Consider the following 23,245-nt stretch of genomic DNA (forward strand, 5'->3'; position numbering starts at 1 on the left):
CATATTTAGAAATTATCATGTTCATAATTTTGACAATAAAAATAGTAATTATTTGGTGGATAAAACTAATTTTAATATGGCAATACTTAAACGTCACTGTTACATAGCTTTTACTTTTTCAAGTTGAAAAATATTGTCCTTTCAATGTGAACACATCCTCCCAGAGTGGAGAATTATCCGTAGTACATGGTCCACTTTTGCATCTCACAAGCCCAATACACAGAACAGTCATCTTTTTCAAAGATGACAATTACATCAGGAGATCATAGTGTGGTGGGAGGAGGGCATTCAGCAACAGTGATGGGTGAGTATTGCACAACTGGAGTTAGTAAAAACCCTCAAATTCATTGTAATAGCAGCAATAACTTACCCCTCGCTATTTTGAAGCTAAATTTGTCAGGTGGGTTGGCTGATGTCTTAAACTGATCAGAAACTGAGAAAAATGGAATACACTAACATCATCTGAGGGACAGATCCACTTATAAAATGTTGGCATACCTCTGGGCTACAAGTGCCACAACTATAGGCCACATAGAAAAATGCCTGTGCTTTGTTGTACTAATGAGCAGAGATAGAAGAAGAAGGTAGTAAGGATTGCAAAAATACTGCCTTCATGGCATCCTCTAAGGAAGGATAGTTTATAAAGGCCCATGAGGCAGCAATGGCTCAAACTTGGGTTTTAAGTTTTCTATCAGTATGGGATTGATAAGCTCTTTTGATACTGGTGACAATCCACTATGAATACCTAACTGGGAATAAAGCATTATCTTGATCATTTCCAGCATAGGTTTGACGAAGAATCTATATCGATAATGGAGCTATCAAAGATAACTGATTTTCGGCTAAAATTCCAAGTAAGCAAAGAACAGAAACAGGTTCTTAATTGACAACTAGTGTCAACAGACAATGCATGAATCTCACTGCATCTTCTTATTGATGATGCCAATGCAACTAAATCCAGAAGCTTGAGAATGAGGTCCTGAAGGCTGATCGAGACTGCACAATCTGATGGCTTCATTAAGTTTCTGACTGAGGAAGTGGTCTCCATAAGGAAATGTTCCTCTAAAAGAAAACGGTATAACTGGGAGTGATCAATTATGATACGAAAATGTCCAGCATTTCTGGGTGATCAGAAATATCCGAGAAGATAATGTGAGAATTATCATTCAGGATCCTCTCAACAGGATCCCTTTCTACACAAGGGTTTGCACCTCTTCCCTTAATTTCACTAATTGAACTGGGGTCCTTGAAAGATGGGGTTGTTCCCAAAATTGAAATTGGTAACCTTTGCTCACAAGAGAAAGAACCCACTCATTGTCTGTGATACTTAGATGAACATTTGGGAGAGAAAGGCATGGCAGGAGGGCGTAAGTCTCTAGGTCTGTGCTCCCACCCACCCCCCAGAAAAGAAAGATGGGTTAGAGAACTACCACCTAGAGGCTCTTTGGTGATTTTCATGTCAGCCTGACTGTCGAGGAGGAGGCTTGAACTGTGGCTACATCTGTACGCGGATGGCCATTGGGGGCAATATGAATTAGTATGCTTCCTGGTGATTGTGATGGTCAAGAGTGGGTGTGAAGGATCTATATTGATGATCCTTCAAATCTTGTGAAGCCACGGTAGGGATAAGTCATCTGAAGGTGGACTCGGCTTCCAACGGAGCATCCCTAGAAAGTCTTTAATTTGTTTAATTAAGCCTTTTGAGGAGTTCAGCAAAATGTCACCGCAGATGAAGCCATTGCAAAACAGAAAGTGAATGCCAGGATGTCTTGATCACAGCTTACAGCATGTACTGTAATGTGGCTGGGTTCAGAAAGGCCTCCATCAGCAGACTAAACTAAGTAGCTGAGAAGAAGTCAGCATGGTAAGCTATGGTGATCAGAAGTCAGACTACTATCCAACTGGGAAGGTTTAATGGGCCATAATGTGGAAAAAGTAGGAGATCTGGTTGTGGTTGAATACCAGAGAGCTTTTCCAAAACGGAAATAAAATCTTCTTGGCTGTGCATCAGATGGTTTTGGGCACCAGTCCATGGGTAAGAGGCAGTAAACTTCATTTACCACTTTATCAAAGGACCATATTTCCTCTTTATCATCCAGAAGAGGAGTTGGTGGCCTGACAAGAGGTGTCACATGAGCTGTTTTTACCTTGAGCTCATTGGAATTGATGAAGAGAGATAACATATCATCATCTAGAACACTCAGAGTAGGAAAGTATATGTGCATCACTATGTCCTTTGGTGGCAACAACAAAGGAGCACTCAGCAAAATATCCTTTACTTGTTCATCATCGTGAGAAGGAGTTCCATGTGCTCCAGAAGATCCAGGAAGACTACAAAACTGATGCTTTTCCTCCAGCCTTACTGATGGATGCCAATTGACAAGGAGATGATAGCAGGACATGAGACGCAGCATCACCTCTAATCTGGGCCAGGTGGGGGGATGGGACAACTACTCTGAGGGGGAGGGACCCACATCTCAAATGGATTAATTGAGATAAAAGGTGAAGAGGATGTCAATCTGGTCCAAGTGAACCCACTGGACATACTCCCAATCCTGTAACAGCTACCATGGTAAAACGTGGAGAGGGGATCCAATAATAACCCTGTACCATGAGGCCTCTGATTATTGACTGGTCAAAACTTGGCAACTGGTATGAGATGACCAGTGACTGGCATGATTTCAATCATCACCAAACACTGACCTGTCACACTTACCAGTGACTGGTCACCATACACTGACCTGTCATTTTGATGAACTGACCAGTGACTGATCACCAGACACTGACAGATGACCAGTCAAGAGTCTTCATCACTCATCAAGTTGAAATGTTGCTCCTCTCATTTGGGAGTGTATGACAAACTACTCTGACAAGAGTGGTGCACTTCCTTGCAGAGGGCAGCAACACACTGCCCCGAGATAAGCACTGCACTTCCTTCCTTGAAGAAGCCAACATGATGCTCCACTGAGATGAGAGATGCACTTCCTTCCTGAGGAAGGCAGCATCACACTACTGTGAATATGAGGGGTGTTCGACAATCTACTCCTTGAACATTCATTCTCTGTTACTTATTTCCAAAGAGGTTAGTCCCATAACCTCCTGGGACCTGGGAGTGTTCTTCCAAGCTGAAAGAACTAGTCTTCTTACAGTGGGCTTTATGGGGCTCTGTAAGATAAAAAGCTGAAAATTCAGATGATGAGGGAAACTGATGTTTCCTCTGCCCTGTGTGTATATATATATATATATATATATATATATATATATATATATATATATATATATATATATATATATATATATATATATATATATATGTCTGGAATAAGTAATATTCCAGATTTCATTAGTTCATATTGTGTCAAAAGTATGATTCTTATGTATGCAACTGGAACACGTGAGTCAGTCTGGGTAAGTGTCCCAAGGGCCCTTTTTGTGGCCACACTTTCCCCGCAGACTATCCCAACATTGTTCTCTGATATAAAATTATCTGAAAGAAAACAATAATAACGACAAGATGAAATCACATTATGTCACCTTCTTTGTTTACAGTGCATTTTATATACAACCCAGTGTATTTGCATAAAGTAAACAATGATTCATTTGTGAGGAAATTATTGTCTTTTTCCTAATAATGAAGATATTTACTCATTAAATCTTCATTGTTCCATAGGAACAATGCAGACACACACATAAAAACAAAGCAAGTCAAATGAAATGAACTTAATATACAATGGTGAAGTGGAAAATACCCCCATCAAATTGATGTTTTGAATTAATATTTAAAATAAAGGTACTATATGAATTCCTATCATATTGTGGTGGAGCCTAATTTGCATTTTTACTTACTCATAACCAACTGTACATTATAAATAAGGGGGTTTACCCTAACCCATAAAGGGTGGGATTCAATGCAGTAACCTAACAGACCCTTTTCAGAACCATACAAAGACACAATGTACCAGCATGTGAAATAAAGTGGAATGACAACCCTTTGCAAGCAAAGATGCCCTGGCCTTAAAAAATCTCACTGTACCTGTGATGATATAAGAAAATAGTAGATATCCAGATGTGACTGACATATAGATGTGACTGCATGATCTATTTTAGGCTAAAAAGTTTCAAAAATTCTTTATTATGACTAAATCCAAAACCTTTATGTTACAGTCGAGGTGAATGAAAATGTTTGGCCACGGTTCCATGATGTAATAATGTGGGGCAACCTTTGTGGAGAAAAAATCAGTGTAAGATTTCCTCACAGCATACTAATATGTCTAACACTAAGTTTATATTTTACCACTGAATTCTCTTTTCCATTGCTCCACTTCTGAAATAAGTTCTTATTCATTCAACAACTTGTAATACCAAGATAAGGTTAATTCATCTTTAGAAACCAGGAAGAGAAGAAATGATAATGCACTGGGGTGATTTAAGTATCTCTTCTCAATTCTGATTCATACATTTAAAAAACCGAATTTTTATTCCAAAAGGAAAGATCTGCCATTACATTATGCACCTGCAGATCTGGGTCTATGCTGTTTGTTCTGATTACTCCTAACAAACTGCACAGACCCAGATCTGCCAGTGCATCATGTGATGGTAGATTTGGGTCTGTGCAATTCAGAGCTGGACTCATAAGTAAATACATATGGTATACAATTTGTGTGAATCAGGAATAGACCAATATCTTTAGCTAATTTTCCAACAGCTTTTTCTTGCTCACATGAGCAGGCTGAAATGATAAAACTTGGCAAACATCCTAACAAAAAGTTTTGTTTATAAATAACTGTGTCAATATTGCAAGCTTGGTGGTGTATCTTTAATGTGCAAAAAAAAAAACCATTTCTTGGGTGGTATCAATGGCAACAATGATGCTTATTGGTTTCATGACCTTGGTTTATCAAATAATGACCCTGGAGTACTAGACTAGTTGTTGTTGTTGTTGTAGGGTTTAATGCCATTTTTCAGCACACAATAGGCTATACATGGTGGCCAGTATTAATGGTGGAGGAAGAACCCTGGAAAACCCCAGAAAGAACCATCAACCCACGAGAAGCTACTGGCAATCTTTCTCACATACCCACATTGGCCGAATCCTAGATTCGAACCCACACAGAGGTCAGATGGCTGTGATCCATAATGGAGAGTGCTTTAGACCACTATGCCACTCTGGGCCCCGAGAAAAGACTAGAAGAAAACTTCCAAAAATATTGGGATCTGGACAAATGAAGTTCATGAAGGTACAATGTACATCAAGTTAAATACATAACAGTTTATTTTAGCTCTTCATGACTTTGTTCGATAATTTTCTTACACATATCTCAGAAGATGAAACCCACACTTTATATATATATATATATATATATATATTCAACAGAGATATAACAGAGTATCATTTCTGTTATTCTTGTATACTGTTTCCTTGCTATCGTTAGCACATTGTAAAACAAAGACAAAAAAAACCAAAGTGACTTTATCTAGAGTTTTGAAAAATAGATGTATAGTCAAATGTAACTTTTAAAGCATTTATGGGATTTTCTGACTTTCTATTATCAAGCTGAACTGATAACGATGTTATCAAAGGTGAGTCAATTATTGGATTAACATCAAACAATAAACATAACCTGCTTTTCAATTAAACAATACTCACAGTTTAGACAGACAGGTGTCATGACTGAAGAAATCAAACATGCCACTCATGATGGTTTTCACACTTTGGATAAGATTTCTGACTCCTGAATTACTTCAATTAACAGGGTGTACTCAAATAAGCGATGTTCTGATAACAGATATACAAGAAGATACAAGAAACAAACAGGAGCAGACAAATAGTTTGGATAATACCAGGTAGTCAGATAACAGGAGTTTGAATAACTGTTTCTACTGCATGTGTCTGTGTGGGCATGCATGCATGCATGCGCACGCACACACACAAACACAGACACACACAAACACAGATAGATTCAAGGACTGAGATGAAACAAAAAATACAGGGAGGAAGAACAAAAGACCCAAGTAGGCCTGTGATTGCTCACCTATTTAACATCTATCTTACAGCCGAATGCAAGAGCATTTTGCCAATAAATTTGATAAGTGTAAATTTAATTACTATTAGTATTTGATTAGTATATTTATTAACGGCAGGAATTTTGAATGAAAGATTATCATCATTTGTGCAAACCTGAATGGCCAGGATACCTTATGCGAAATCGTGTCCACAGAGTTTTGAGAAGAATTCATTTAAGGGTTATCTTATTTTAGTATCTTACATGCAAATTTGAAAAGCAGTTTTTCTTAAGCAGTGTAAAGGAGGTTCTTCTTCTTTTAGTAGTTGTAGCAATATCTGATAGTGGAACAGCACCACTGGTACAAATCTAAAAGGCTTTCTGTGTCAGGATGCTTCTATCAAATTTTGTGAAGTTCTGAATGTTTTTGTTTATTTAATATAAAGTCATTTAAAGGTTTATCTATTATCAGTAATGTTGGCTATATTGGATCAGCAGCGTCTGTACACATTTTTTAAAGTCTTCATGAAATAAGCTGTCGTAGTTGCTTAAATTCTAACAGCTGTTTTTGAAAAGTGGCTTAAAGGTTTATCTATTTCTTGTAACAGTCACCATATTTGAAACCTGGCATCATTAATGTAAATTTGAAAGGCCTTCATGCTAGAATGTTTTCTGTCCATTTTGGTCTAATTCTGTTCATGGATGCATGACAAGTGACACATGATGGACACAGGGCAAAACTACAATCTTGCTTGGCCATATATGGCCAGATGAACAAATAAATGCAAGAAACAAATTTTTGAACTTAATACATTTCTTTGATAATGTTGACCAGATCATACTGTACTAGGAGCCCTTCCACTACTACGTAAATTCACCTCCCAAGTAAATAAAACCAAACCTTTATTGTCTTTTGGCTTGTTTTAGCACAAAAAGGTCTAAAATACTGTCTGTTTATGAACGGAAAAACTAGAATGGTATTCCCTTTGAGTGAGAAATCCCATCATCCATCAGTTACTACTATAGCAGAAGTGCTTGCTCTTCCAGATATGTAACTGCAATCCAGCACAAACCGAGTAATCTGTATCATTACAGACAAGCAAAGGGACATGGGGAGGTAATCTGATGAGCTGCTGATAAAGGACCCACCAGGTCTAGTTGAGATTTTTGAGATAAAACATCTCTTGGGTCATCTTTTTCATTTTCATTTCTCCCATAACCTGGCTGGTCAAAAGGGTGGAACTGATGACTTTGCGACAATCTCTCTCCATTTTGCCCTGTTCTCCAAAGCTCTTTGCGACTTTGTAAAGTCAATGCCTGTCCATCCTTTGATGTTTTCTTCCCATTTCTTCCATCTGCCTTGTTTTCTCTTTTCTCTCACTGTGCTCTGTAGGACTGTCTTTGACAGGCCTGATGAGTGTGAGATGACCATACCATCTCATCTTCGTTTGCATTTCTTTACAGTGGTGAGCAGATCTTCATACGATCCAATTGCACTCTGGATTCAGATGCTAATTCGAAGCGTCATCTAAGTACGAGAGGATTAGGACACCTTGATAACATTTCATCTTTAAGGCAATGATTATTCTCTCTAGTTCTGTTGTCAGGGTCCATGTTTCACATGCACACAGGAATATGGACATGACGAGGGAGCACTTAAGCTTGATCTTGGACCCAAGCATGATATTGTCTTTCCCAACAGGCTTCAGCCAAGCAAGCACAGCTGTTGTCTGCACAATCCTGGAAAGAACCTCATCTGAGGCAAGAGCAGCTAGGTACTTGAAGCTTGTCTCTGTGCCCAGCTTCTGTCCTTTTACTGATTTTTCTGATCCTTTTTCATTTCTGATGCACTTGGGTTCTTTGTCATTAGCTTGGTCTTTTCAGCAATGATCGCAATCCCATACCTTAGTGATGCTTGGTTGAGAAATGAGGTATCATAAGAAGACTACTGGTGAAAACCACATGTTGATAAAGCCATCTATTTGGGAATAAAGATAACAATATAAATTCAAGATAGCACCATTGTGGCCACATTAGGAGTTAGTCATTTTCATTTAAAACCAAGATGACACCATTAGAACTCTCTTGAAGAAAATCCCATTCAAAATGATTTTCCTTTAACTAAAACAAGAGTTTCAAGATGGCCACAAACTAGATTTCAGGATTTGGTTTCCCCTGCCTTCAGAAATAATGAAGAAAGCAATGTTGTTGGAAAGAACCAGAACACCCTTTCAAGATAGAATTTACTGCCAAGACAGAAAGACATTACAGTTTTCATCTCCAGGAGCTCAGTGAGTATATACCACTCTTAAGCTCACTCAACCTAGATGAATGGATCAAATCCAGTTCACACCTTGGAAACAGTACAGGCAATAGGCACCCCTGCATGTTGTACTGGCAACAATGCAAGTCATTTTTTTCCTACAGATGATCTTGAAAAAGGATTCATAAAATAAACCATGATAGGTCCTTCACAGCTGCATTTTGCAAACCCACTAGGAAAAAGAATTTCCTGAGCTGAAATTTTACTCAAGATTATGTTTTTACCACAGAGATGATCTTCAAGGTACACTGAAGATGGAAGCAAACAGATTTAGAGAATTTTCAGATTCCAACCCATATAAATGAAATTCTACAACAGGATAACATCAGATTTGCAGTCAATAAACAATCGGAGGTAAAGCAAGAAAGATGCAAGGGCTTTTCTTGTCTTTGTGCAAAACATTGTTCAACTATTTTTGGTCAATGGTGTCCAAATAATTTGAAGTCAGGAACATGCATGTGGTCCTGAAAAGTGACACAATCCAGTCCATAACTATGATGAACACCTAGGGACTTGTACCTGATGCTCCTTTTGATGACCTCAGGAATATCATGAACAAATGGAAATATGAAGGTATACAGCTTGCAGGTCTAGACTAACCATAAAGTCCCCCTCTTGGATGGCAGTGAAGCTCAGCCTTAAGGTCTCATTCCTGAACCTGTGTGCCTGCATGTACTGACTGATAGAGATTACTGGTCTCATCTTTCCACTCAAGACTAACGAGAGCCTTGAGTAAAATCCCATCTAAATTGTTCTGTGAATGATTTCTGCCACCCTTTTATGGAGGACTGAGTCAATTTCCTGCTGCCAGACTGTATGGGTCTTTGGGGACATCCGGAGCAAAGGTAACCCATGATAATGGAGAAGGGCCTTCAATACAACCTGCAACATCCATGGGTCCTTGGAGCACAGAATATCCCACTTCAGAACAAAATGTTGGTCTTCTTCTCACCAGAATGAAAGAAAAAGGCAGCACGAGTATACTATCATGAGAATGAGGCTGTCAGAAAGAGAAACTGTTTGAAATCAGTCCTTATTTCCCTGTGCTGTGTTGTCTCTTGCTCTTGAATCTCAGTCATTGCTGAAAAGTAAGTTTGGATGAGGAAGCATCATTGGAGACATTTCTAGTTATTTGGTCCCATCTGGGAAATAAAGGTGGATCTTTGGACATGAGACAGACTTGCCTCCTTCATGGTAGGAAATTGGAAAACACTGGCTGGAATTTCGGGGCTGTCTAACTGAACTGTTGTGTGCATTTGAGAGAACTGCATGTAAACTTAATTTATAACTGTCTTGTAACAAATCTCATTTTATACTCCATTTGACTCATAATTCTCATGTATCAGTTGCACCCCACACCTACCATATGACTAAAAATTTGAGTCTACTTCATTATTTCATGACTAATGCTTATGCCATGGTCTGTGTTTATGGAATCCACTTCATGCAAATTATCAAGACAGAAGTGAAGATAAGGGGTTTTGTGGATAGAGTATTACTGGAATCGATAGTTTCCATTAAAGAATCCAGAGTTAGAAGCCAACCTAGCTAGAAAAAATACTTAATACTGTACATGGTGTTTGCAAAAAAATCTTTCATAACTGTATTACTATGTTGGTACAGTACTGTGAACTGAGACAGCGAATTGTGCTTTATTTAGTTTAAGACAGAATCTTACTGCTAGCTGTGTGGAACACCACTGTCCTTTCTTGAGGGACTTGACCTGGGAGATGTGGCGACCCAGACTACGATGGACACTGCAGCATTCATCACAGATCAGAACTCCACGATTTATTGAGGCCCATCCTGGGTCTGGAAAAGATATAATGCAATGTTATGGATTTATTTTAAAAGATTATCAGGAGAGACAGCAATTATAACTTCCTATATAATGTTATATAATACAATCTAATTTTGTTAATATTATGCAAACAATTCCCATTAAATGTCAGATTATCTACATGATTTTTAATAGAAGGATTTAAGTTCTATAATCACCCGTAAATCATCCCATTCAAGTTGCTGACCGAAGGAGTCTGTGGAATAAATTTTGTTGCATGAAAGAAATGAGACTGTAGTTCCCATTTCACTCACTGACTTTGATGAAGTTGTTTGCAGAATACACTGTAAGTTAGGAGCAATGATGGCTCACTGGTAATGTGCTGGACTTGCAACCAAAAGGGTAAGGTTTGAACCATCCATCAGATCAGCTGGGGCCACTACCATGTTGTGTCACTGGATAAGGCACATTACTCCAACTTAATCAGCAATAATAAATCTAGTCCAGGCTGTTGGGGTAAAATGATCAATCAATATATCCATGTAATGATACTTCTTTCCATATGATACCCATACCAATACAAGAAATGAGGAATCGATACAAAACTATACAAGTTACTTTAATCTTCAGCAGTCGTGAATAATTATTAGTTGTTTGCCTTTTTATTCTTTAAGTTGATGATTCATAGGAGACAACTGTCACAGGCATATGCACTCATTCCTGTCAGATAAAAAAAAAGACCATTGACAACTCACTTGCTTTCTACAAATGTACAAAAGGTGACTAAGTTGTTTGAAATTTGCCCCCCATCCCCAGCCGCCAATTTCATGCTCATTAATTGTCAGATCAGCATGCTCATCCACCAATAACATATATCAATGTAAAGGTAACATTCCAGACTTGTTCCTTCTGTGTCCTTTAAAGACTTTGCTGATCTTTTATGCGAAGCTTCCATGTTGCTTTTTATCTGTCTACATGGATTGAATTTGAATGCTAGACTTCTGCTGTGTCATGCAGTAAAATATGTTACATTCAGTTCTGATTGGTGGTTATTGTTTGTTCAAATCCAAAATAAAACTGACCACCAATCAGAACTAACTGAAGGTTATTCACTGTATAACACCGGAAGCATTGCAGCAAAACTTGATCCAAACAGATGCAAAAAAACATAAGCTTCATGCAAAAGTGGCCATATTAAATTATCTATAAATTATGTACTTAACTCATACATGGAGAACAAGTTTGGAATGTCTCATTCTAAGCTGATATATGTAATCAGCAGCTGACCATGTTGAAGGAATCAGCAAAAACATTCAGCATGAAAATGGTGAAGGGGCTGAATCCAAAACACTTTAATTATAGTCACCTTGTTAATATGGCTGTTGTCAATATTTTCCTTTGTACTGACACAAACAAGCACCTGTGGCTGAAGCATGTGTTTTGCATCAGCAGTATGTACAATGTGATGGATTTGATTGTTAAACATGCCCACTAACACTATTGGAAATAGCACTATTTTTCTGTCCTAAAGATAACATCATCATGCATTCCGAATTTAAGTGAAGACATGAAATACGATGTTTGTAAAGGATAACAAAAAGGCACATAGACATACGACAAATCTTTGTCTGCTTGTCTGTAACCTGCATACTGAAAATACAACCAAAATGTTAACACATAAAATGGCACAACCCCACCAATGACAGATCTTCGAAAGATGAAAAGATCATCAAGTTGATATGTGGTTTGACAATGTATTATATCGCAGGCTGCGTAACATGAATTGTATGAATGTATTTTTCACCACTACCTGGTTGCATTATCCTACCACTGACAGACCTTTGAAAGACGAAAAGATCATGAAGTTGATATGTGGTTTGACAACGTATTATATCACAGGCTGTGTAACATGAATTGCATGAATGTATTGTTTTACCACTAACTCGTTGGCTGCCTGGATGTGTCCTTGGGAAAGGGACTCGGTTCCTTTTTCCTCAGACTGGTATAGCCAATATGGTGTTAAAAGTGCCATTAAAACAAAACAAAACATTAATTAACCTACTTGTGTTGCTGTTCCATAAGGATTATCATATACATCTCATTAAATATCTTTCTTTTAGAAATAATTAAAAAAGAATTGCAAGGAACCACTGATCTGATTCAATGAAGACAAAAATTAGAAGGAACCATAGATTTAACTCAATGAAAACAAAAATTGGAAGGAACCATAGATTTAACTCAATGACAACGGAAATTAGAAGAAACCAGAGAGTTAACTCAATGAAAACAAAAATTAGAAGGAACCAGAGATTTAACTCATGAAAACAAAAATTTGGTTTTTAACCCAATGGAAACAAAAATTAGAAGGAACCATAGATTTAACTCCATGAAAACAAAAAAAATTGCAAGGAAGCATAGATTTGGCCCAAGAAGCACAAAAATTGCAAAGAAGCATAGTAAATTTTGACCCAATGAAAACTAAAAAATTGCAAGGAAGCATAAATCTGATTGAAAGAAAGAAAAAAAAAAATGCAAGGAAGCATAGGTTTGACCCAGTGAAAACAATAAATTGCAAGGAAGCATAGATCTGATTCAATGAAAACAAAACACTGCAAGAAAGCATAGGTCTGTTCCAATGAAAACAATAAATTGCAAGAAAGCATAGGTCTGTTCCAATGAAAACAATAAATTGCAAGAAAGCATGGATCTGATCCTATGAAAACAAAAAATTGCAAGGATTCTAGGTCTGACCCAATGAAAACAAAAAATTGCAAGAAAGCATAAATCTGATTCAATAAAAACAAAAATTGAAGTGCTTATTAGTAATATCGTTAATCCAGGCAGAACACTAAAATATCAAACCTCAAGCTCACAACATTAGTATCAATACAAAGCAACATATAATGTTTTGCACAGGTATAATAATAATAACAAAAATTAATAATAATAATAATAATAATAATGATAAATAGAAGAAGAAAAAGAAGGAGAATTTAAAACAGGTACATGTGTGTGCATTAATTGGATTTTTAAAGCAGCATTTATAAAGTTTCAATCACTGCAATGTCTGCAGTGTGGCAGTTTATAGTGATGTCTAGCAGTGGGACATCATGTCACAGACATATGTAGCATCATGTCCCACCCATTCACATTATCCTGACACCAGGCTCAGACCAGTCAGCTGCAAGTACCATTTGTATAAGTCTTTGATATGATTTGGTAAGGGTTCAAATGCATAACGTTCTGCATCCAAGGCAGATACTTAGGCCATCGGAACAGTTCATGTTTCATGCAACTCAGTACAAAAATATTTCTCGTGTGCCGAAAAATGGCGTTAAACCCAACAACAACAACAACAACAAAAATATTTCCCCTTGAGGTAGGTCTTCTGCACAAATATATATACAAAATATATATATCTTAGGGGTGAAGCAATTCATCATTATATCAATGCATCAATACTTTTGCTGTAACCATAAACATATCGATACAAGAGATGGAGAATTAATAAAAGAATGATACTTTCTGTATACAATTTATTTTAGTCTTCAGCAGTCATGAATATTATTAGTTTGCCTTGTTATTCTTTAAATTTAGAATTCATCTGAAACAGCATTTGCAGTCACAGGCACTCATGTTTATTAGCAAAAAAGAAAAGACTATTGAGAATATTCGCTCGCTGTCTACAAATTAACACAGAGTGGCATGGTTCGTATCTCCCACCACACCCCCTACCCCCATTCCATTTTAAGTATCTTAAAACAGCAGCAAGTTCAAAATATATAATACATTCCAAATGTGCTCCATGTGTACATGTATAATGAAGTACTTTACTCATCATCACCAATATTACGTGAGGTTTTTACCTTGAATTGTATCAATGTCTTCTGTGGTCGATTTGAAATCTACACTTAACTGGTGTGTCACACCATGAAATATGCTACATCGAACTCTCACTGGTGGTTATTACTTGTTCCAGTCCAGGTTAAACAATAACCACCAATAATAAATTAATGTAGCTTTTCAGGACGTATTGGCAAAGCAACAAAGGAACTTCGTGCAAAAGTCATTGATATGTAAAGTACTTTAAAATTGTAGAATAGGACTGGATGTTGTCAGTAGTTTTCCTTCCTTTAAATAACAAATGCAGGTATCTGTGGCTGCATCAGTCTTTTGCATCTGCAGGAAGTACAATGTGAAAGATTTTGTTGGTATTCATCTTCATTCCCATGTCAGGATATGTTTTAGATTAGATTTTCTTTGCACAAGGAAACTGCATTATTTCTTCCGTTTTGAAGATAACATCTTAATGTCTACCAAGTTTAAGTGAGACATGAAATTGGTAATAAAATGTTTTCAAAGCATTCATGCCATGTAAAACAAAGGTCTGGTGGCTAAAGTGAATTAAATGGAGCCAACATTAAATGGCTATAACGTTAAATAAAACTCACTAACAGCCAACAGGTAATCTGTTTGGAAGTAGTTTTATTATCTTGTCATCGATGAGAGTTGCATATAAATATATATCACTATATGACTATTTGTGATCTGCATAATGGAAATACAATGAGTCAACATACATAAAAGAGCACCATATACATTCCAAACAAAGAAAGACAATCTAGTTAATATGTGTATCGATATGTATAATATCGCTGGCTGTGTATCATGTATCGTATCGATATGTGTCACAGGTGCATCGTTTCACCCCTTTATTAATTTAAACATACCAATACAGAAATAGGTAAAGATGAACAAGTTACTTGTGATTAGAAACACATTCTATTTATGAATTTTCAACAGTTAGGCAAAGACGATTATGTTTCTTACAAGTCACTTTCTGATTAGAACTGCATGTATCTGAACCCAAGTTGGATCCAACCACAAACTGCAGACCAATATCTGCCCTTGCATAATGCAGTCTGTTTGGAGCAAGCCCTCCATTCAATATGTACCCTAATCTGCCAATGCATTCTTTCTCAGCAGATCAGGATCTGTTATTTGTAGTTGGACCCAACATATAAGTATGAATATACACTTTTTATCACACACTTTAGTTTCCCATCATCCATTAGCATGCTGTTATTCATTAACATGACCATGTTCCGGTGTCACAGTTCAGTATTATTAAGATCCACATTTATATTGGTTTCATCCTTGTTAATGGAGGGACTTAAATATGTAACATGATATCTACAACAAACAAATCTGTCAGAGACTTTAAAGGTGCAAATAGAAGATCATTAATAAAAATGAGGTAAGCAATGGGTCTTAGAGTGGGCCTAAGACTTATCCTTTTGGGATGACTGCTTTCACAGGTGCCAGACTAAATTTAGTATTACCATATATATGTGTGTGCAAGTCCCATCCAACTACAAAATGCACAGACCCAGATCTGTAGCTGCATAATGTGCAAGCATATCTGGGTCTACTAAGTTTGTTAGGACTAATCAATAGAAAAGACAAAAGAGACCCTAATCTGCGTGCATGTTCTGGGTCTACAAAGTTTTGGAAATTGGATCTAACCTATCATGAGTATATATGGTACTTACAAAATAATACTGTCACCCATTTCAAAGTATTTTCATCAAAGTTACAGTGTCATTATTTTTCAATCAGAATGTTAAGATCTACCAACTCAAATGCTTTTTAAAATCTAAGAACAAATCCCCAATTAAATTAGCTATATTCATGTCACCAAATCAAGTTTCTGTCACTGTCTTGAAGTTAGGTCCAACTGCAAACAAGAGACCCTAATCTGCCATCACATAATATTCAAGCAGATCAGGGTCTATACTGCATGTTGTACTTATTACTCCTAACAAACTGCATAGACCAATATTTACCAACAGTATGCAATGGCAGATCTGAGTATGCAGTTTTCAGTTTGTATATACGGTAAGAGCTGTTTGACAAAAATGGAATTGTCTAAAGCCTGATTGTTCTATATGAGGTCCATTATTACCATTAAGATAAGTGGCAAAACTGAAATTGGTCTGTAATTTCCAAGGTCATCCTTTGCATTACTTTTATAAATTGGTGTTACTTCATAGCAGTCTAGGTATGTGTTATTTGTATGCTCAGGTTTATATTATGTGCAAGTGACTTTGCAATTTTGGGTTTGGTTTGGTGCTTTACAGCATAAAAGCACATGCACCATATATACTGCTTGTAAGTCGAGTTCAACCGCAAACAACATAGATTCTGTGCTGCCATATCATAATGTACCTGCAGACCTGGGTCTATGTTCCTTCTTCTACAGATTACTATTAACAAACTGCCCAGACCCAGAACTGCCAGTGCATGACACAATGGGAGCTCTAGGTCTGTGCAGTTTACAACTGGACTCATAAGTGAATATATATGGTATTTGGTGGTTTTGAGTTTGACTGAAGGCTGGGGTACATGAAAGAAACAGCTTACCATTATACTCACTTACAGAATGAGCCCAACTTTAAATTGCACAGATCCAGATCTGCCAGCACATAAGAAAACAAAACAACATAGACTCTGATCTGCTGGTGCATTATTCTCTAGCAGACCAGGATCTTTGTTATTTGCAGTTTGACTTGACTTAAAAGCAAGTATAATTTATGTACAATATGATGAAGGTTGAGCCTTGATAGTTACTTCTATTTTTATTTTTTTAAATTATACTCTTAGCAACGGGGCCCCGAGTGGCAGAGTGGTCTAAAGCACTTTCTGTGACGGATAACTGCCATCTCACCTCTGTCTGCGGCGGTTCGAGTCTTGGATTCGGCTAATGTGGGTATGTGAGAAAGCTTGCCAGTAGCTTCTCGTGGGTCGGTGGTTCTTTCCGGGGTTTTCCTGGGTTCTTCCTCCACCCTTAATACTGGCCGCCATGTATAGCCTATCTTGTGCTGAAAATGGCGTTAAACCCTACAACAACAACAACAACTCTGAGCAACTGCATTTTTTCATTCTGCTAATGTTGCAAGGTTTCTCTGGCACGACTTAGTGTGCAGGATATGAACAAAGTGGGATGGGAAACCTCTAAAGACTTTTCTATTATATCCCATATAAGGCACACAAAATGAAATTATTTTAACTTGACCATTTTTTTTCAAAATCATCCATATATAACGGAATTGAAACAATAACTAATCTTGTACACTATGCTAGATTCCCCCCCCCAAAAAAAACGGTTGATTTAACACAATTTATATGTTACCAACCTAAAAGAAGCATAGTTGATATATTGCTGAATCTGTTATTAACAACATCAAGGAGTTATGTATAGCTTATAGTACATATTTAAGAGAGTGATGGATTGATTAATGGATGGATGGATGGACGGATGGAGACTGTAAATATAACAATTTAATGAAAGGATTCTTCACATACTACACAACATGTACAGTACCTGTATTTAGCCATTAAACAAAATGGATTCATGGTAATTAAGCATTACAAGGACCTGGGTTTTAAGTCCAAGTATAACAGCTTTCCAGACAAACATTAAATCTATTTAAGCATAAACACAAAGAATGTAATTATATGTTTGCTTCAGTGTATATACTCAATAAACTGTCTAGACAAACATATGCACTTAACAAAAAATAAAATAAGCTCTAATGCCATAATTTCAGCTAATTCTTTGTTAGTGTGCACTTGTTCTTGGAAATTAGTTTCACATGTCAAAAGATATGGTTCTGCTCCATTATGTGCATGTATTCAAATGTGAATGAAGGCCTGATTCAATTTATTAGCATGAATTCAATGTGAATGAAGGCCTGATTCAATTTATTAGCATGTATTCAATGTGAATGAAGGCCTGATTCAATTTATTAGCATGTATTCAATTTGAATGAAGACCTGATTCAATTTATTAGTATGTATTCAATGTGAATGAAGGCCTGATTCAATTTATTAGCATGTATTCAATCTGAATGAAGGTCTGGTTCAATTTATTAGCAAAAAAAACAAAAACCTCTGAGAATGTCAATCATTACCAGCAACATTTCCAAAAATATAGTATCTGCAGTCTTTGCTAAGACTGCTGCCATTCCAAATATTGATGAAAGTTTGTTCCGAGAGTCAGTCAGGAAAAGATTTTTAAAGCCAACATATTACACCATTAAAGGAATAATTACTGCTCTTTCGTGCTTTGGGACTGAAATTGAATAGTAAATGATAATCTCTTGTGGATTAATTTATTTTCATGTCAGTATTTAAATTTCTCGATTAATGAAGTGGTCATATCATTTCCACAAACTGGTGATTATTCATAGGGTCTTTAAATGTGTAGTTTTCATTAACCATCAAATCGATAAAACTTAGTACAGCTGACAGTACGTCTTCATTATGAAAAAGTCACATGATCATTTAACATCTTGCTGAACATTTTTTCGTCTAAATTTAAAGTCGACATGAATCAGTACGCTATGCTGACAATTACTAAACAGAAGGCCTAAATAGCTAAGGATGCTCTGATCTACCAAGCATGAATTTGGTCTAGTGGTTTTTGAGAATAATTCTAATCTAGCAACTGTGGACAGGTGAAGTATGATGCTGGATAGATGATGCACACACCTGATGCAGTGCAAACTGAAAAATTATGTGCAGCACTACAAAGTTCATTTTTATTCCCCATTCGTATTACTTAAGACGACCTGGAACATATGCAGTAAGTCCGTATGTAATAAGGCTTAAAAAGACATTACTTGAATATGCTGAGGGTGATAAAAGCAAAACAACAGGTTGTAGGGAGGTTTTGTTAATATCTTTTAGAAGTCTTGAACAACACAGGTCACAGATGTTTTCAAAACTACATGTACAGCTACATACAGCCTCTCATCAAAATCTGACTGAATAAACAGTAACACTAGATCACAGACACAGACTACAAGTTCCCAGCCTCCCAACAGATAACTTAATTAGCCAGTAGAACTTCCTATCTCAAGACACACATGCGGGAGTGATTTTATTCATCTGTACACATATCAATCATGATGAACTTCATACTTCAGCAACAATGTCCATACTTTTATGACAATGGTTTTTGTCACATGCCACTTTCATTGTGTCAGTCAGGAAACCTTGCCCTTGTAACCTGTTTGGCCTTTAGGCAAACCAGTTATTGAAATCAACCATATGCAATGAGTTCATACTACTTCAAAGTACAGTACCTGACCACTCCTTTCAGAAAGAAAGAAAGAAAGAAGAGGTCTGGGGAGGGCAAATAACCACTGTCACAATGTGTGTATTGTAAAAATCTATAACTTATTGTTTTTGGCAGAGGAAGCATATTTCAATGAATGTATCACTTCCTTATATCTGATAAACAAACAGTTACTATCAACTTAATTAACATTCTAAAACATTCCTCTAATGTGCCTCTTTAATTTTTTGATACATTCTTACCGCATTAATGTTCTAATAAATCTTAGGATATGCATCATTAATGATCTCATGATAAATCTCATTACTGTTCTAGTACACTGAATGAAATAACCTCATTCATGTTTTAATATATTCTTATGAGTTCTAACATGCATGTAGACGTTATGATTTTTTTTAAAAACATACATGTAGATGTGGCAGATTTTTCGTGTTGTGATTTATCTGTTTAATTATGTATTTAATCACTCAAGAACTTACTTGTAACTGGTAAGCAGCGATGGACTGGGACAAAATTTAGACCTGCCCGTAACTTGGGCAGCTCACCATCATGGTGGCTCTCTAATTATAAACAAATATCTGGGCCAGTCAACTAATGATGTTACGCATCAACAACATGCAAACTAGTAACCCTGTGTATTGTGAAGTGTCGAATTTCGAATTGCAGTGAACTTTAAAGCTGAATGCATTGAGTATTAAAATTTTATCGCATTTAAAGGGGACAAAAACCCCGACCTGCACAATTTTATTGTAAATAGAAGGATATTTAGTAGTTTGTGTATATAATCTGTCCTGACAATTTTTTTCTTTGCAACTATTGTATTTGCACAAATATTTCATATAAAATATTGTCCTGTATTCCGAGATCAAACGGAAAGAACCTGCCCCGAATTTGTTAGCTTCCTTCCATACAAACAGGATGTGACGTCATTTGAGACCATTAACATATAAGAGTTGTATTTAATTTGTGCAGCGAAGTGTCAATTAGAAACAAGATGGTTCAATGCACAGCTCTAAATTGTGTGAATAATAGCAGTTCTGGAACAATCCTCAATTATTTTACTCTTTCTTTCCTCCATCTTTGAAAAGTAAGAAATTATCTACCAAATGAATAACATTAAAGAAATGTTTACGCTTTTTCATTCAATGTTTCCAACATGAACTATGCACGTTTGATTTTGTATGTAACTGCATCTGATGAATATGCATTTTCTTCCACACTTACGTTCAAGTCTGTTTTCCACTCGTTGTATAATAAACCCCTCCTTCCCATTCTGCATTCATCTTGTTTGTGTAATGTCGATAATAGAAAAATAAATCACTTATAATCATTAATGTGGTAATTATTCTCAAACTTTTTGGACCAGGCTAATTCAGTACAAGTCACTGACTGATTCTGCCCATATATCTGGCTGATTCTCCAAACTTCCAAGCTGATTCGGACCATGTGAAATGTTATTCAGTTTAGTGCAGGATTTAAATGTGACATTTAAACTTGTTTTTAAAGATGATCTTCTCATTATGTCCCAAGTACGTTGAGCAGTTCAAATATGCATTTAAAGTAACAAAATCCTGTTAGTACGCGTGATCATGATATTGTTATATATAATAAAATAACGTAATCATGTTTATTGTGCATCGGTAAATTAGTAGTGAAATATTTTTTAAACTTCTCGTTAAACTTTAAATAGTTTGTTTTATAGAGAAATAATAAAATTACGCACACTGACAAAAAAGAAGAAATAGACTAAATGATGGGTGTAATAAATGATAGCTTTCAGAAACCGTCCAAATTCTGTGCATTAGCCATGATGTTGAACTCAATAGCGACTGGATTTCCTGACTAGGTGTCAATGATGCTTTTTATCGAGTTCAAGTATCATTCGTCAATGGTTAGCAAATCTCAATAAAAAATCAGATTAAATTGTTCAGTTAGAGAGATGATACTATAACCTTTTGGATTATTAACAGTTAGCAAGAATTCAGTTGATTTCAAGTTATAGAGGTCCATGCCATAAAGTCATCTCAGGATGACTTTGGTTATTAGGTTGGAGCCCTTTCATGTATAAAACTGCAGATGTCACATGCTTACACCGGCTCTATTTTTCCAAATAAAATGCATTTAATGATTTGAAGAGCAGAGCAAAAGGGATAGATACCACTTCTTTTCGTTAAGTACAGAAGCAGAGTTAATCAAATGGAAAAGTTGAAAAGTTGCAAATTTGATACATTTAATAAGTTATTAAGTTGAAGAAAAAGCAACAATAAATAAAGCCTTAACAACCACATGGCGACATCTCAGAATTAGTATATATGATCCTTGGGGAGACTTCTCCGGCCACCATGGGGCGAGTTCTCCTAACACCTGGGATGAGTTCTCACATGGCGAGTTCTCCATAATTCATTATCAACAATGCATGTGTGTACACAGTGTCTCAAATGACGTCACACCCGCTATTTCTACAGGGGGAGGGAAGTGCGTTGTTCTATTCAAGACGGCTAGTGAGAGAGGATCGGTTTTTCATAAATTTCTTTGTAACGAGTTAGAATAAAGGGTACACATTTTCAGAAAATGAACCTTATACATATAGCAAATTATATATGAAGTTTTCATGAATTTCAGTTTTGCATGTTTGTCTCCTTTAAGTCCAAAAGTCTTTGTGAAGAGTCACTTTGACCTTTCTTTGTTCATCCCCCCCCCCACCATGTCAGTGTAAACGTCAAAGGGGCAGCATTCCAACTCAGTGAAATTGACCAGGGTATCTTAACAAGGTCCTTAGAAAGTAAACATATGAGCTACCAACCCTAACCGCTTGGTAGGTACCTAAGTCAAATTATCATTTTTTCAAAGGAAACTGTTACGCATTCACAGATTCTGAGCTGTCTAAATCTGATGAAAAGAATTATTTCTTTGGGGAAAAATTAGGGACCGCTGCCTATGATTAGGCAGAATAAATAAAGGCGTAAACTTTAGAAGCAATCAGAATTTAAAGTAATGACCCTGGTCGAAATTATTTAGTCTGAAATTTCCTGAAAGAGGAAGAATAGTCTTAACTCCAGGGAGGCCAAAAGAGAATAGTGCTTTCCTCGTTAAACAAGAAAGGGACCAGGTGGCCGTCTTGTAAACAGAATGACAGGTTTTAGTGCTAGGACGTACAAGTTTTGAAAGAGAACAGCAATAAGGAACAGATTTCTGGGAGAGAGATGGGACAGTCTGAAGACAGAAGTCAGAGGAAAAAGGACAAGGTCAGAATAAAAGGACCAGGAAGTCCATGAAGCGATAAAGCATAGAGCTTAGGAAGTCGATGAACTAGGAAGACATTGATACATGGTCAAGGGAGGAAGGTGATGTAAATCAGTTGTGGTCATTGTGCTCTTTTCACCTCTCGTTATGATAAAGAAATAAATCTAATTTGGACACTCCTGTTAAATTCTATTGACATAATCTAACCTGAATTGGAATTGCCATTATTAATTTGTTCTGATTGAATTTTTTCTTTTCTTGTCAATGGGGTCTCGTATTGCTTTATTTCTTCCCCGTATTCTCACTCAGTTCTCTGTTGAAGTTCTATTCTTCTTTCACTTGTGCTGGGCTATAATATTGAGGGAGGTCATCCTCTAGATAACACCAGCCAAATCCAATTAACCACCCCTCTTACTAAGAGGGCTACGTTACATGTATATGCATGCATGTATTTGTGTGTGTAAACTGAAGCTAGAAGATGTAAAAACAATCTTTCTTACACACAAAAATCTATTTTTGTTACTTTGATCCTAATCACTGTCGTGGATTAATCTCTTTTAAGATTTCTGCTGCTATTTTATCAGTTAAAAAGAAGCTAAGAAACTTCATGGATCTTATTTGGAGGAAAGCTCAGTGGGGAGTGAGATAAAGACCAATAAATACTATCAGTATGATCCATATTATTTCAAAAGCTGCTGAAAACATGCCATGCTCTGCATGAGAGAGTTCAAAGAATCATGTCTGCAGCTGATCAA

The 23,245-nt window shown here is 36.5% G+C and overlaps 1 protein-coding gene across 2 annotated transcripts in view; it reads right to left on the bottom strand.

Moving 5' to 3' along the window:
• LOC149777140 (ARF GTPase-activating protein GIT2-like) overlaps positions 1–23,245 on the bottom strand; it is a 182,920-nt gene that overhangs the window by 141,465 nt on the left and 18,210 nt on the right. For both annotated transcript variants that reach the window (XM_089941832.1, XM_089941831.1), the window contains exon 2: positions 10,004–10,137. In XM_089941832.1, the coding sequence (XP_089797958.1) occupies positions 10,004–10,137 (134 nt within the window). The remainder of the gene's footprint in view (positions 1–10,003; positions 10,138–23,245) is intronic.

The sequence above is a fragment of the Sinohyriopsis cumingii genome, chromosome 18, assembly GCF_028554795.1.
Source record: "Sinohyriopsis cumingii isolate HCF-2022 chromosome 18, ASM2855479v2, whole genome shotgun sequence".
Classification (NCBI taxonomy): Eukaryota; Metazoa; Mollusca; class Bivalvia; order Unionida; family Unionidae; genus Sinohyriopsis; species Sinohyriopsis cumingii.